The sequence below is a fragment of the Rhinopithecus roxellana genome, chromosome 11, assembly GCF_007565055.1.
Source record: "Rhinopithecus roxellana isolate Shanxi Qingling chromosome 11, ASM756505v1, whole genome shotgun sequence".
Lineage (NCBI taxonomy): Eukaryota > Metazoa > Chordata > Mammalia > Primates > Cercopithecidae > Rhinopithecus > Rhinopithecus roxellana.
This window is the reverse complement of record NC_044559.1, coordinates 108,006,676-108,022,748: the sequence shown is the minus strand read 5'-3', so window position 1 is coordinate 108,022,748 and position 16,073 is coordinate 108,006,676. Positions and strand designations below refer to the sequence as shown.

The following is a 16,073-nucleotide window of genomic DNA, read 5'->3' as shown; positions in this document are numbered from 1 at the left end:
TCACTGGCCATCAGAGAAATGCAAAACAAAACCACAATGAGATTACCATGTCACATCAGTTAGAATGGCAATCATTAAAAAGTCAGGAAACAACAGGTGCTAGAGACGATGTGGAGAAATAGCAACACTTTTACACTGTTGGTGGGACTGTAAACTAGTTCAACCATTGTGGTGGAAGACAGTGTGGTGAATCCTCAAGGATCTAGAACTAGAAATACCATTTGACCCAGCCATCCCATTACTGGATATACCCAAAGGCTTATAAGTCATGCTGCTATAAAGACACATGCACACGTGTGTTTATTGTGGCACTATTCACAATAGCAAAGACTTGGAACCATCCCAAATGTCCATCAGTGATAGACTGGATTAAGAAAATGTGGCACATATACACCATGGAATACTATGCAACCATAGAAAAGGATGAGTTCATGTCCTTTTCAGGGACATGGATGAAGCTGGAAACCATCATTCTCAGCAAACTATCACAACAACAGAAAACCAAACACCACATGTTCTCACTCATAGGTGGGAATTGAACAATGAGAACACTTGTACACAGGAAGGGGCACATCACACACTGGGGCCTGTTGTGGGGTGGGGGTAGTTGGAGGGGGATAGCGTTAGGTGATATACCTAATGTAAATGACAAGTTAATGGGTTCAGCACACCAACATGGCACACGTATACATATGTAACAAACCCGCACGTTGTGCACATGTACCCTAGAACTTAAAGTATAATAATAAAAAAAGTCTTTACCTTAAAGAAATAAAAATAAAGAAAAATAAAAGGAGCATTCAAAAAGTTAAAAAAAAAAAAAAAAAAAAAAAAAAAACAGAAAAAAAAGAAAATCTGAGTTACCCGATTCCCTTTTCTCGATCCAATAAAACTTGGCTGGAAACATTCATAGTATGGCCAAAGTCCACCATGCTGAATAAGACAGACCTACACTAGATCTCATGGAGAGTTCAGAGTGACATTAATTTTTTTCTCTGTTTTCTGGCTACATCAGGGTTTTAGAGTAGCTCCTGAGACATTTGTTTATTTAAGAGATTTTGAATAATTAAGGCCCTACCTACTGTTTAAATGCTGATTGAAATATACTGAAACTTTGGCAAGGAAAACACCTTGGTTTTTGGATGGATGATCCATGTTTTGAGTGGATTTCAATGTTTCTGTTGACAAGAAAGTTCTATCTAGATAATGCATTTAATGAAATGTTTTTTCCAAGTTAGAACTTTCTTATTAATTAGACATTATCTTCCAGAAAGTTCATACCACTAAGACAGATAAAATGGGTTGTATAGATTATCACTCCAAATGAGATGAAACAGCAATATTTAGTTTGGGAAAAGTGTCAAATGAAACATTTAATAATAAAAACCATTTATTTAACAATTACCACATGTCAGAAACTATGTTAAGTGCTTTATATGCATTATTTGATTTAATTAGCACATAATCACATAAAATACATACTTTTATTATCCTCATTTTCCAGATGAAGAAATTGACCAGAGAGGTTAAGTAAATTGTCTAAGATGGTGCCAAGTTATTTAAGGATAGAGCCAGAGTTAGGATTATGTCTAACATGGTGCCGAAGTCCTCATTCTTAGCTGCTACACTGTGCTCGTCTCTTCTGACTTCAGTGATCAAACAAGACAATTGTGAATTTTACTAAACCTTTCCACACTCAACCCACAGAAGACATGATTTCTGTCATGTGCGACAAAACAAGGTTTTATTTATAAAATAATGCCACTGAATGTTTAGCAACCTGTGTTCTCACATAGCTGGCAATGGTATCTTTACTTATTGTACTGGGCTTAGTGCAGTTAGAACTTAAATTTCTAGAAGCTGCATATAAACATGTTCTAAAATTTTGTTGCTGTTGCCTTAGTAACTTTATTGTGACCCGAGTATTCCATGAGCATCCTAAACTTAGGTTGGGGATATGGAAATCTATTTTATAATGGTTTTAGGAGAAAGGTATTAGCAAAAAATTAGAAGATTCTGAATGATATTACAACAAAGTATACATTTAAATGAAATGCAATAACAATGAAGTGTACCTTTGAAAAATATTCCATAAACTGAATGAAATTTAAAAATATATGGCATTTGTATTTGTATGTGAATAAGACTTTCTAATCCATCAATTTCTAAAAAGCTTACATTTAATAATAGACAATGCATGCTAAAGAATTATAATTTCATGTTTTCTTCACCTATAAAACTGATGAAAATGGTTTGTTTGTTATTTTCACAGCTGAATTTTTATTCCTCTTGTGGGGTGTTTATCTCTGCTATGCAGTGCGGACAGTCCCATCGGCATTCCATGAGCCCCGCTATATGGCTGTTGCAGTTCACAATGAGCTCATCATCTCTGCTATATTCCATACAATTAGGCAAGTGATCTGTAGAGCTAGTAAATACCTTTTATTTTTCTGATATGTTGCAGTTTAAATAGCAAAATTAGATAAGATGCATAATAGAAAGACTTAGGAAAGATAGCATTTTATAAGTTGACTAATTTCTTTTATAGATATGGAAAATGAATAGTTTGTTTTTAAAGCTGTTGTTAGTTCCTTCTGCTGTGTTGTTTATTGCCTTCAATTTTGAAGGTTAACTCAATGTTATTGTATTATCTTAAGCCACTTATGGAAATGTAATGGAGTATTGTTTATAATACGTAGCACTTTTCATTATGAAGATATAATGCAGTATGTGCATACATTGTAAAGCAGATACAGTTAACTCATCTATGTTTTCATTCATGTTTAGTGGGCTGGTTTATATTTTCAAAATCTCAGTATTCATATAGACAACTTACATGTATGAATTCTGTGGAATTCAAAACACTTCAAAAAACTACTTCAATCTGATGACTAGATTATCATGTGCAATGGGCTTTGTCACTATCACACATTCAAGTAATGAATTTCTGGGATAAGAATGTATAGCTTGGTCCTCTATTTTGTCATCATCCCAGGTTTCTCTTTAGCAGACGAGAACAGAGGAGGAAGACAGTGGCTTATCATGAAGTGAACAAAATGAAACATATATGACTTACCTTCTAAAAATGTGTCCCTGATTCATGTTTGAAAATGAAATGAAACTCAGGCCAAAAGTGTAAGAAGGAATTCTGTCATTTAAAAAGCAACAAAAAGATGTCATTCAATTGTCTGACAGATATGCAAAGTCAGGACACACTTAAGAAAATTAGAAATGTTGAATATTTGTCTCTGGACTTGGTGGAAAGAAGGATCCCCTTTCTTTGGTTTCTGTTCCATTTTTGGCCTTCAGACTCTCCTGGAGATCAGTGAGAATGGAAGAGAGGGTGGGAGGAGGAAGCTGTGGGCCTGGGGGAGTTTTGTAGGATGCCTATCCTCTCTGACTTTAGTCAACAGTCAGAAGATGCGGTCTTGCATCATTAGAAAGAGACATTGCCAGACAGCAGTGGGCCACAGTTACTGCCTACACTTTTAAAACTCTTAAATAAGAAAAGGAGGTATCTATGGTCTGACAACACTGGAGACTCCATCAAGAGGCCAGGAATCTAGAGAACTGGCCTCTTTGCTTTGTCTTGCCCTCTCTCTCAAGAGAGAGAAGAAAGACTTTAGAAGAGGAAGGAAAGATAACAATGGAAATATAAGATTGTAAATAAGCAAAGTAAGAAATAGTTTTTCAGCTACTCAGACTGGAGTTTCAGGACCTAAGAAAGGATGCCCTCAGTCAACAGTATCTTGAGTGCCATAGAAAGTCTCCTCCTGATGCCAGAGCTCGATCAGCCTTGCCATTTTCCCCAGACTTTCTTCCAAGAAAAGGTACTTTTTTGCTTGTTTGTAGAGTATTTCATGATACAACAAACATGCTTTTCTGCAACCGGTTACAAGTTAAATGTTAACAAATCAACTAAAGTTAACAAATCAACTAAAGAGTTATAAACCAGTAAGGCGGCTTCTCGGAGATGAGTTTAAATGTCTTCTATGGTCAAAGTGTGCTTATGTAGTGTAGAAGGTTGTCCACCAGCCTTTTAATAAACTGCTGGATTTTTTTAGAAAGAAATCAAGTACTTAAATCTGTTTACAGGTTTAATATCTAAATATCCTTTTATTCCTTAAAGCTGACTCTGTTCAGTTCTCATCATTAAATTTCTTTTCTCAATAGATGTCAAACTCTAAACTGACCCAGGTTCTTTCAGGAGTAGGCATGGTAAACTATCCTTAAATGAATCTTTTAAAAGTTTAGGCTGAGCACAGTGGCTCACGCCTGTAATCCCAGCACTTTGGGAGGCCGAGGTGGGTGGATCACGAGGTCAGAAAATCAAGACCATCCTGGCTAACATGGTGAAACCCTGTCTCTACTAAAAATACAAAAAATTAGCCGGGCATGGTGGCGGGCGCCGGTAGTCTCAGCTACTTGGGAGGCTGAGGCAGGAGAATGGCGTGAACCCAGGAGGCGGAGGTTGTGGTGAGTCGAGATTGTGCCACTGCACTCCAGCATGGGTGACAGAGCAAGACTCCGTCTCAAAAAACAAAAACGAAAACAAAACAAACAAAAAAAAAAACCAGATGTTTGTTAAAGAAAAATCGTAAAACGATAAAGAAAAAATAAACTCCCCAATCATACTACCCAAAGATAATCACTGTTGACATCTTAGTATATCACTTTTAGATGTTTATGTGTGTTTGTATATTTATGATACATTGCACTTTATAGTCTCCTTTTCAATGTCACAATGCAAGTTAGCATGCTGAGAAGTCCTTCAAGAAAACCTATTTAACTAGCATTTTGCAAACTTAATTGACCATGGAATCCCCCTAAACCTCACTTGACATTTGATAACAGCATCCCCACTTCAGAAAATACTGTTTTACTACTGATTCAAGGTGACAGGAAGTACACATTAAATACTGATTGAAAACAGCTTTACTACTTTGCTTTAAATCTTTCCTACAGAGCCCTAAGCAACCCATTGGCCCAGCCGGAATAATCACATGAACATGAGCTTGGTTCTTACAGACACATGCTCTGATTGAATGCTCCATGTTGAACCTAGTAAATTTGGTGTTGAGTAGACATGACGTACTTGCAAGATCAATTTTCTTCCAGACAACTGTGTGGACCCTTGTTACTTTTGAAAAGTGAGAACTTCCATTGGTAGCAGTATGACACACAGAGGCTAACTAGCTTGATAGGCTTTGATTTTTTAGCAAGCTTAAATAAACCTGAAGAAGCCCTATGTTTTAAGTTCCAAATTTGACCTACTATATCTTTCTGCCTAGACTAGATTGGATCAGACTGTGGTATATTGACTTTAAAGAATCATAGCATATATTAGCTACTCTCAGAAATTTAATTTATATGTCTCTAAAGGATGAAGGAATGGAATTATAGTTTAACACAGTAAATCTGCATAACACTGATTTTGAGGGAATTGATAGAGAAAAAGTAACAGGCAATAATAAATCAAGTATGTACAATGTCTTATTTACATATGGACTGAATTTATATATGTGATGGTTCAAATATTTTTAAAGTCCAAGAATAAGCAGCAATAACATAATAATTTAAATCAGCTATATCCATCTTGGTAATTTTTTTCTTGAATGGAATAATATAAGATTTCCAACATTGAAAAATATATTCTCTATCAATATAGCATGTGTTCTTTCTTATATGCTTAAAATATAAAATTGTTTGTGTGTATATATGTATATACACATATATAAGTTAAAAACTATGACCACACATTATATATAGATTTACCTTCATTCATACCAAATTGTCAAATTGCACAAAAATAGACTAATAGCAAAGAATTAAGTCTAAAAGGATAAATAACGCAGAGGCACTTTACCTAGCCTGTTATAATCCCTTATTATTTTTAGTGCTAAGTATAAAGCAAACCTGTGAGAAAGTACAAGACTTTTAAAAGTGTGTTTATTTTTAATCTTAATTTTCAAATATTTTATGCTCCTGGCTTTTAGACCTATTTTTTAAAAGATGAAATACTCTTGAAAAAATAAAGCTTTAAAATTACCGCAAAACCTAGTTTTTCTCAAAGTATTTCTAGTCGGAATTACAACCTTAAAAACATGGCAGTAATTTAAAACTGATTAATTTGGGAGTGATGTCTGTATATTTAACAGTTGGTGGTTTTTTGAAGGTTCACTATTTTAAATTATGTGCAAGCATTTGTCTTTCTAGATATTGTCATGCTAGCTTAAAGTGTATTTGGTTTGCATTTAAGATGGAATTCTCAGTACATGAGGATCCTTTTATGAATTTGTCTCCTTTAATGTAACTTTCTGCTCCAATACTGGAATGACCGCCAACAGACTGTATTTGCATTATTTTTCCAGAGTGTTATATCCTCTGTATGCCTCAGCGACTGTTACTTATTACTGAGTATAATGATCGTATTTCAATGCTAAAAAAAAAAAAAAAAAAAAAAAAAAAAAAAAAAAAAACAAAACCTGACCCAGGAAAACAGACTGTGTCAAAAGTCTTTTCAGAAACTTGTCAAAACTGGTTCAGTTTTGCAGTCATATTCAAGGTATGTGTAAGGTCACACTTTTCTCACAAAGAAGTTAGAGAAGATGGTTAGCCAAAAAGCCCTATCCCTATTTAATGAAATGTGAGCTATTGTGATGAGTGCTCTATACTTTATGTTTGTTACAAGCCTATTTGGTTTGCATCTCTAGACACAAGGGAATACAATTCTCCATTTTGGGTAACTCCTGAGCTTCCATTTTAGCTTGATATCCTTAAGGGAGCAGCATGGAGGTGAAAATGAGAAAGAAATCCTCTTGATGACAATTTTAAACATTAATGATAATTTACTTAGTAAATTTGTCATTAATATGGTAGAATGAAGATATAAAAGTTAGTTTCTTCCTATTTTAGCCATTAATATATGTTTGTTTTGTGATTATAATATGCGCATTTTCTTAGGATGTTAACTTTGCAAATTTGATGGTGTAAAACAAAATTGTAATTCTCTGATTTCAAGTGGCAAAATGTCATATTTTGCCTTCATGGATAAAGAAGGATAAGACCTTTATAAAAGCAACCCCTGGTTTCTGCGTAAGGATGAATCCTTAAAACATGAACTGTGTACATACACCTATTAATTTATGAAAATATTCCCAAATTACTAGAGTAGACCTTAGTACTGAATTTCTCACCATTTTTCCTACAGAGGCATACTGGAACACAACTTTATAAATTTCTCAATAAGATAAGATTTTTAAATACTGCATTTAAAATTTTAGACAGTTTGATAATTTGGAACAATTTATTTAAAGGGTACAGTTTACAAACCATTAATATGTTTCATTAAGTGGTTTTATCCATTAATTGTTTTATCATTTGAATCGTTGGATTAGTCACAAAGATAATTGTCCACCTTTTTTCTTAATTATAACTCTTCTTAAACATTGATGTTTTGTAGGCAAATTATGAGTTCTAAGAATATTAGAACTCATAATGCTGCAAATTTGTATTATAAGTTTGTAGCCTACTCCTCTTTTGAATTTACATATATTTCCACTTTGATTTTCGGAGGCCACTTTACATACAAAATAATCATCTTAGGAATTATGCTGCCTTTCTTACTGTTGTTAATCGAAAATCATAAATAAAGGGTTCATATCTTATGCATCAAATTAAGCTTAGACTTTATTCTTCTGAGATGAAAATATATGCCATAGAAACAGTAATACAATTTCCTTTTTCTTTTTTTAATACAATGAGGAAAAAAGAGTTTCCAAGTAATCCTAGTGTTTTAAGTAGAATCTTAATCTTGGATTGTTAAACTCAATGAATTCTCATTTCAGATTTGTTCTTGCCCCAAGACTTCAGTCTGATTGGATGTTGATGCTGTATTTTGCACATACTCATTTGACTGTGACAGTCACCATCGGGTTGCTTTTGATTCCAAAGGTATTCTTCTGATATTACTTTTTTTTTTTTTTTTTTTTTTTTTGCAAAACTTATTTTAAATGAACATGGATTTGTTTATCCTTTAGGCAAAGGGAGGTATGGAAATTTGCTTAACATTTAAAACAGTTTTAAAGCTCCCTCCTCAGGAAACTGGCTGGCTGTTTTCTTTTCGAATTTTGGAAACTTCTTACATTTTTAAATGCCTTTGTTTATACAAAAACCCATCATCTGTTTCAGTCTTTTTCCAAATATATTGATGTCTAATATGTTTTAATTATTATGGGCTCATTCTAGCTGTAACATCAAGATCATTTTTAAAAAGAACTCTTCTATTCTAAGAATCCTCTTGTTTGGATTCATATCCAGAGAAATCTTGTGTTTGAAACATTCAAATAAATTTTTATGTATATGGAAATAAATTATTATATATAGAGGAATCTCCTTAATGATAGACACTGACAGACTTATCCAGGCAGCACCATGAAATGAGGAAAAATGAGCCAGGACTCAGAATGCAGGGATTCTAGACTCATGGCTCTCCCAGAAACTGGCTGTGTGTTATGACAGTAGCCAGGACTTTTGATTTTTTTTTTTTATGATGTAATAGTAAGGCTTCCTGGAATAAAATAAAATGATATTGGAGTTTTTTTTCTGTGGGGGGAATGTATTATACAAATTATAGCATTGTTATTATTTTCCTCTTTTATACATAAACACAATAGTAGAACACTGTGTATCTTTTCAGTGCCACAAAATTACAGTGTTAGCACAACTGAAACCAGAATTGTGATTTCTCGTCTTTCACTCCAGGCTTTTCCTCAACTCTCTCAGTTAACCAGAGCATTGAGATTCAGCCTGATTGAAAAGGCTAAACCATTGTAAACAGAACAAGATACCTATACTTGAATTACATCAACTAGACACAAGTATTTGTATAGATTATCTTAACTATTTTAATACTTTGCATAATATGATTACACTTTTTTTAAATGGATGGAGGTATACTGAGATTATTTAATAAATTGTTACTGAGTTCCAAAGAGGAATGAAAACATCTGTTCATACAAAACACTTGTACATGAATGTTCATAGCAGTGTTATTCATAATACACAAAAAGTGGAAACAACCCAAATGTTTACCGACTGATAAATGTATAAACAACGTGGTATATATCCATATGATGGAATATTATTTGTCAGTAAAAAGGAATGAAGTTCTGGCACATGTTAGAACAATAAGAAGTACAAAAGCCAGACACAAAATGCCACACATTGCATGATTCCATTTATGCGAAATGTCCAGAATGGGCAGATGTATAGAAACAGAAAGTAGATTAGTGTTTGTCACAGGCTGGGGGAAGGATGAACAGAAGTGATTGCTTAATGGATTCAAGGTTTCTTTTTGAGATGAATATTCCAAAACTATTCTGGAATTAAATAATGGTGATGGTTGCACAACCTCATGAATGTAACAACAAGAACTGACATGTACACTTTAAAGTTATAATTTTTGTAGTATGTATTCTATCTCAATAAAAAGAATGTTAAAATATTATAGAGGGGCATTGCTAGGCATTGTAATATATCCTTAGAATAAGAGAAATGAACAGATGAAAACCCGTATTCTCACGGTACTTATATTCCGGAGAAGGGGAGAGGAGGAGGGGGAGACAGACAAATAAGGTAAGTCTTTAAAACAGTATTTTAGATAGAGATAAGTGCCAAGGAAAAATAATAAAGCAGGAAATGGACAATATATGACAAATGACATTATTTCTTAAACCCATAATTGTCTCCAAGACTTTGAAAACAAGAAAAAACAATTTCATTTTTATAAATAACCTCCAGGTGGTGTAACCAGTGGCATACGATATTTTGGAGGGCAGGAAATCTATGACACTCATAAAGTGGCCTTTAGTTCATGGCATCTGTGGGTATCACAAACAAATGTAGAAGAGTAAAGATTCAGTTTACCAGGGAGGTTGGAGCAGGAGGATGGCTTCAGCCCAGGAGTTTGAGACTGCTGCATATATATATATATGCAATGCCTTACAGTGAGCTAGGTTCTACAGCTCATACTGAATTTCTGTTTCAGTTTTCACATTCAAGCAATAACCCACGAGATGATATTGCTACAGAAGCATATGAGGATGAGCTAGACATGGGCCGGTCTGGATCCTACCTGAACAGCAGTATCAATTCAGCCTGGAGTGAGCACAGCTTGGATCCAGAGGACATTCGGGTAATGCCAGTACTCTATCTTTCTTCCTATTTCAAATTAGCCTTATTTATACAGGCAGGCATGTGTGGGTTGGTGGCGGGGGGATGTGTGCATGCATGTGCATTCATGTTTGTGCATGTATGTCTCAGAAAGAGGGAATGTGTTTGGGTATGAACTGAAGATGTCAAACGCAGAGTTAATCCAGTTCTGAAATATATGAACCATAGTATAAATTAGAATGCACAGGCCATTTCAACTTTTATAAGTAGCCTGGTCAACCTCAGGAGTCTTAACTGACTTATTGGTATTCATAGTGATGAACTGATTAGACATGTTCCATAATACATGTTTGTGACATCTTGCTTAGGGAAAGGTAGGATAGATCTGTGGAGCAGAGAGGAGAGCCTGGATTATTTAAAATAATCTATGATAACATATCAGCATCTGAAGGAAGCAGATGTTTTTAGCAGTCAAAGGACTGTTACTTACCCTCTAAGCCTAATCTAACATCACATGTAACTTTATCAATGGCTACATGATGCTTCCAATACTACTCAGGGATATGGTTCACCTATAAACAACATGCTGTGTTTTGTTCTGGTCCAGGCTCAGTCTGGTCCACACAACTTGCATGTGCAAAGTGCTTGCTCCTTGATGCAAGGTTAGAATACATGAATTCGTGTCTTAAAGTCCACACTTTATGTGAAGCAAAACACAAAATCAGAAAATACAAATCAGAAAAGTACAAATCAGCAGGTGCTTGCTCCTTGAAGCAAGGTTAGAATACATGAGTTCATGTCTTAAGGTCCACACTTTATGTGCAACAAAACGCAAAAGAATCAGAAAGTACAAATGGGGAGAAAATCGACAAGTACATATGTCAGAGAAAGCTGTAGAGCAGTTGCCCTAAAGAGCCCAAGTTTACTGAATTCTAGTACCATGTAGTGATCTTCTATGGCTGAAACACTAAATTCTACACTTCTTTGAATTTGCTTTTGTTCTGGCAGGATGAGCTGAAAAAACTCTATGCCCAACTGGAAATATATAAAAGAAAGAAGATGATCACAAACAACCCTCACCTCCAGAAAAAGCGGTGCTCAAAGAAGGGCCTAGGTCGTTCCATCATGAGACGCATTACCGAGATCCCAGAGACAGTCAGCCGGCAGTGCTCTAAAGAGGACAAGGAGGGCACCGACCATGGCACAGCCAAAGGCACTGCCCTCATCAGGAAGAACCCCCTGGAGTCTTCAGGGAACACAGGGAAATCCAAGGAGGAGAACCTGAAAAACCGAGTCTTCTCACTCAAGAAATCCCACAGCACTTATGACCACGTGAGAGACCAAACGGAAGAATCCAGTAGCCTACCCACAGAAAGCCAAGAGGAGGAGGTGACAGAAAATTCCACACTAGAATCCCTGTCGAGTAAGAAACTGACACAAAAACTAAAAGAAGACAGCGAGGCTGAGTCCACGGAGTCGGTGCCGTTGGTGTGCAAGTCAGCGAGCGCTCACAACCTCAGCTCAGAGAAGAAGCCTGGACACCCACGAACGTCAATGTTACAGAAGTCTCTCAGTGTCATAGCAAGTGCCAAGGAGAAGACTCTCGGATTAGCTGGGAAAACCCAAACAGCAGGCGTGGAAGAAAGTGCTAAATCCCAGAAACCTCTGCCAAAAGATAAAGAGACAAACAGAAATCACTCAAATTCTGATAACACAGAGACTAAAGATCCTACCCCCCAAAACTCAAATCCTGCGGAGGAACCAAGAAAGCCTCAGAAATCTGGGATTATGAAACAACAAAGGGTCAACCCCACCACTGCCAATTCTGACCTGAACCCAGGCGCCACCCAGATGAAGGACAACTTTGACATTGGGGAGGTGTGTCCTTGGGAGGTTTATGACCTGACACCTGGTCCTGTGCCTTCAGAATCAAAAGTTCAAAAGCATGTATCTATTGTGGCTTCTGAAATGGAGAAAAACCCCACTTTTTCCTTAAAGGAGAAATCTCACCACAAGCCTAAGGCAGCTGAAGTTTGTCAGCAATCCAATCAGAAGCGCACAGATAAGGCTGAAGTATGCCTTTGGGGGAGCCAAGGCCAGTCCATTTTGGAAGATGAGAAGCATTTGATTTCCAAGACTCCAGTTCTCCCAGAGAGGGCAAAAGAGAATGGAGCTCAGCCTCGTGCAGCCAATGTGTGTGCTGGGCAGAGTGAAGAACTGCCCCCCAAAGCTGTAGCATCAAAAACAGAGAATGAAAATCTCAACCAAATAGGACAACAGGAAAAAAAGACATCTTCTGAGGAGAATGTGCGTGGCTCCTATAACTCAAGTAATAACTTCCAGCAACCTTTAACGTCACGAGCGGAGGTGTGCCCTTGGGAGTTTGAGACCCCAGCTCAACCAAATGCTGGAAGAAGTGTAGCTTTACCTGCTTCTTCTGCTCTAAGTGCAAATAAGATAGCAGGGCCTCGGAAAGAAGAGGTCTGGGATACTTTTAAAGTGTAGCATCCCCAGGAAGAAGAGGAAAAGGAGGGAACCCCGGACTGGATAAAGACAGAAGATACAAGATTCAAAAATTCCCAAGAAGGATTTGTCAATCGAGGAAAACATGACAGATGGTGAGGTGAAGTCAGAAGTATGGGTAGAAGAGGACCTGGGGGGCAAGAGCAACAACCTCATAATGAAGTCAGACTTTGGTCAAGAAAGTCCTTCCCCTGGTAACACTAGGAAAATCTTTCCATTTCAGCATGTTTAAGGAAAATAGCCCACAATGTCTGCCCTGATCAATATGTACCCATGGGACTTTGAAGATCCTAGGCCAGGTAAACCAGGAGGCAGAGAAGACGTACCAGATTTGCAAAGAAGGAAAAGGTATAAACGTATATAACTGAAATTCTAAGTAGCTGACCGAGAAGAACTTACGATACCTATTTAACCTTGATAGCACTGCTAATTTAATGCATCCCAAAAATCTCTTTTATATTAATGATTGCTTTCATTTTCTTATAAATGTATGTTTCAGTACATCGTTGTGTCTCATATTCAAGCATTCCAGATTGTATAATTTTTGCAAATAACTTTGGTATTATGTGACACAACACATTTATGCAATCTGCAGCTACTCAATTGTTATTGCACCTTACAGAATACCTGCTATCTATCAACTTTAGTTGATTCTTGAAATACAGTAAGCTTTCTCTGGCTTCGGAAGCCATCACTGTTACTATAAAAACTTTCAGTTTTGGCTGTGGTTTATATATTGTGACTTTAAATTTGACTCTATTATTTCACATCATGGTTTGTTATACTGTCTTAATCAGGGTTTTTTATACAAGTTGAGTTACTTGTTTTGCACTTCTTGTTAGGACTCAGAAGCTTTATTAATATTGGAGATCAAGTGGTCCTACTTAGTCATATGTCTCAATAAGGACAACTTATCCATTGTTTATTCAAAGTCAGAGATAGATAACACCTTCATTCCAATTAATTGTCCCTTTTAACTATTTCATACTTAGCAGCATTTCCTAAGGAAGAAGCTAAGAGTGAGATAAACATACTGTGCATTATTATTAACTTTGGAAAGGGAAGACTCTAGGGATGACATGAGAAGTATAGCAGTACTACAGACCCGGGAAGTTTGCCTTTCAAAAAAACACAGGTAGCTCCTGATAGCACTTTCAAGGGATTATTTTTTTAAAGCGAAAAATTATGGTAGCATCAAGATCATTGTATGGATATATTTTTATTATGTGCACTGGAAATACAGTATTTTAAAATACCTTTAACTATTTATTCTCGTAAACTCTTATTCATTGCTTCAGCTAGAGGTAGAACTTGCTGGGCTCAAATCCCAAAGAGGTTTTATAACCTTATTTATTCAAAGCCTATAAGGTGGTATGGAATCTTAATTCTCCCAAGCACTGGAAAATGTCTAAGTCCTGCAAATTGCCATTGTGAGCCACTTGCTCAAAATGTAACATGTAAGGTCTATTTGCAAGGCAAAGCAGCCCCCAAAGCATATTTTATAAAGCTTATTGCATTCCACACTGATCTCTTGGCATGGGAATCCTAAGCTGCCGACTTAGCCCTACCGATATGATCATGCAGTGAGATTCCAAAGCTCAGTCTCATTTCATGTAAAGAAGAATCACTCAGAAATAGAACTGAGACTTCCCTTTTTCTCCCTGTAAACACTGAAGTTATCAACTGCTTATTTGGCCAGGACACTCCCAGCACAAATGACTATTTGTTTATGTCACAAGCAGCAAGGAGGACCTGCTAGGGTGATAAAAGATGGAGAAACAGAATCAGAGGGTGGATATAGGGCTGTTCTTAGTATTATTTTCAGTGGAAGGTAAAAACAGAATTCTCCATATTCATCGTCAAATTTTTCTCAGTGATTTTTTATTCAGGAGTAAGCAAGCACTTCACTATTTTGCAAAGCTGTGCACAAATCTTCCTCACCCATTTGCTGGCTTTATGCATTACTCAGGTTGGTGGGGTCAGTTTGAGAAGATATAGAAATTCTATTTTTGTGTCTTTACACCATTTATTTCTTTTATCTCTTCCTTTTCAATGAAGGCCTATATGCTTGGTGACCTCCTTTAAGGAATCTTTGTGAATTGGGTTGGAAGTTCCTAGACCCACATACTTGTTTCATTTATGTCTGAAATTTGTTAGCACTTGGTTCATTTATTGAGAAATATGCGGTCAAGCATCAGTGACTTTCTATTGCACTTCAGGATTGATCCTGCTAGAGATGTGACTTAAAAAGACTTGCCAAATTATACCTTAGCGACATTCTATAGTTCATAGATTATTCTCCACCAGCATAAATCAGTGAGAGTGCCTAGAGTCTTTCTGAGAGTTTCATTGCCATTATCAACAAGAGAAGTTGAAATTTACAAGTCAGAAGGTTATTGTTCCAGATTGATAACCATAGAAAGTGAATAAACACTTTTAAGGTCGCAAACATTTGCTAGGTTGTCCTTCTCAATGCATGTGCAGGCTGCATCCTGTCCTTGTTTTTAAGCCAGGGTTTATAAATAAGTAGATTTATACCAATCTTAATAGAATTGTATATTTTATGCAAGAATTAAATGCTTTACGACATGAAGTATAACTCAACCCATTGTAAACTTTGGTGGCAATATGGATTTGAAATTCGACAGTTCTCTTGTATTTGCTTCCTAGGTTTCTGCATGCAAGTTATGACAGGTAGGACTGAAAAAACACTGCCTTTTGACTTCTAGCATTTAGCAACTGAGAGTCGTAGAGTCAATAAAGCTGTAAGTCTCTTCACTTAATCTGTGGTTCTCCTAAAACTATTATCTGAAACCTACAGCATCCCACCATGAAATATTTGGTAAATTTATGTTGTGACGTGTTGCAGCATGTAAATAATTATAACTTCTCTGCAATAAAACATATTTATATGAAAGTGATTTGTGGGGATTTGTGTGTTCATCTATAGAAAACTGAATTTATTTAGTCTAACTTTAAAAGAAATTCCATATATTTGTTTGGCTCTGGTATCCTTGTGCACATACATCCTCATGTTGCCAATCCATAGGAATATGTGATCAGTCAAATGTGGCCTCAAACACACAGGTAATCATTTGGGAGGCAAGCAGACCTGTTCGTGCTTTTGATTTAAGACGGCTCTTCTCAAATGGGAACTAACTCAGCTACCTTTTTTGTTTGCTTGTTTACTCCACACACAGTACCAGGAAATCGGCTAAGAAGTGATGATACAAAGATAACCCCTTCAGGAACACTCAGGCCCATGAGAGTATCCAGTCACTGGTATAATAATATGCAGATGAGCATAACTAAGGTCAGAGAAGTCTCACTAGAGAGTTCAGGTTCACCAGGCTGAAATTCTGCAAAGGCAACAAACA

The 16,073-nt window shown here is 36.3% G+C and overlaps 1 protein-coding gene across 1 annotated transcript in view; it reads left to right on the top strand.

Annotated features, from left to right (window-relative positions):
- The window catches only part of GPR158 (G protein-coupled receptor 158), a 451,105-nt gene extending 435,492 nt beyond the window's left edge, over positions 1-15,613 (top strand). The window contains exons 8-11 of the mRNA XM_030941019.1: positions 2,273-2,411; positions 7,848-7,953; positions 10,049-10,195; positions 11,182-15,613. Of these exons, the coding sequence (XP_030796879.1) occupies positions 2,273-2,411; positions 7,848-7,953; positions 10,049-10,195; positions 11,182-12,678 (1,889 nt within the window). The 3' untranslated portion in view covers positions 12,679-15,613. The remainder of the gene's footprint in view (positions 1-2,272; positions 2,412-7,847; positions 7,954-10,048; positions 10,196-11,181) is intronic.
- The last annotated feature ends 460 nt before the right edge of the window (positions 15,614-16,073 follow it).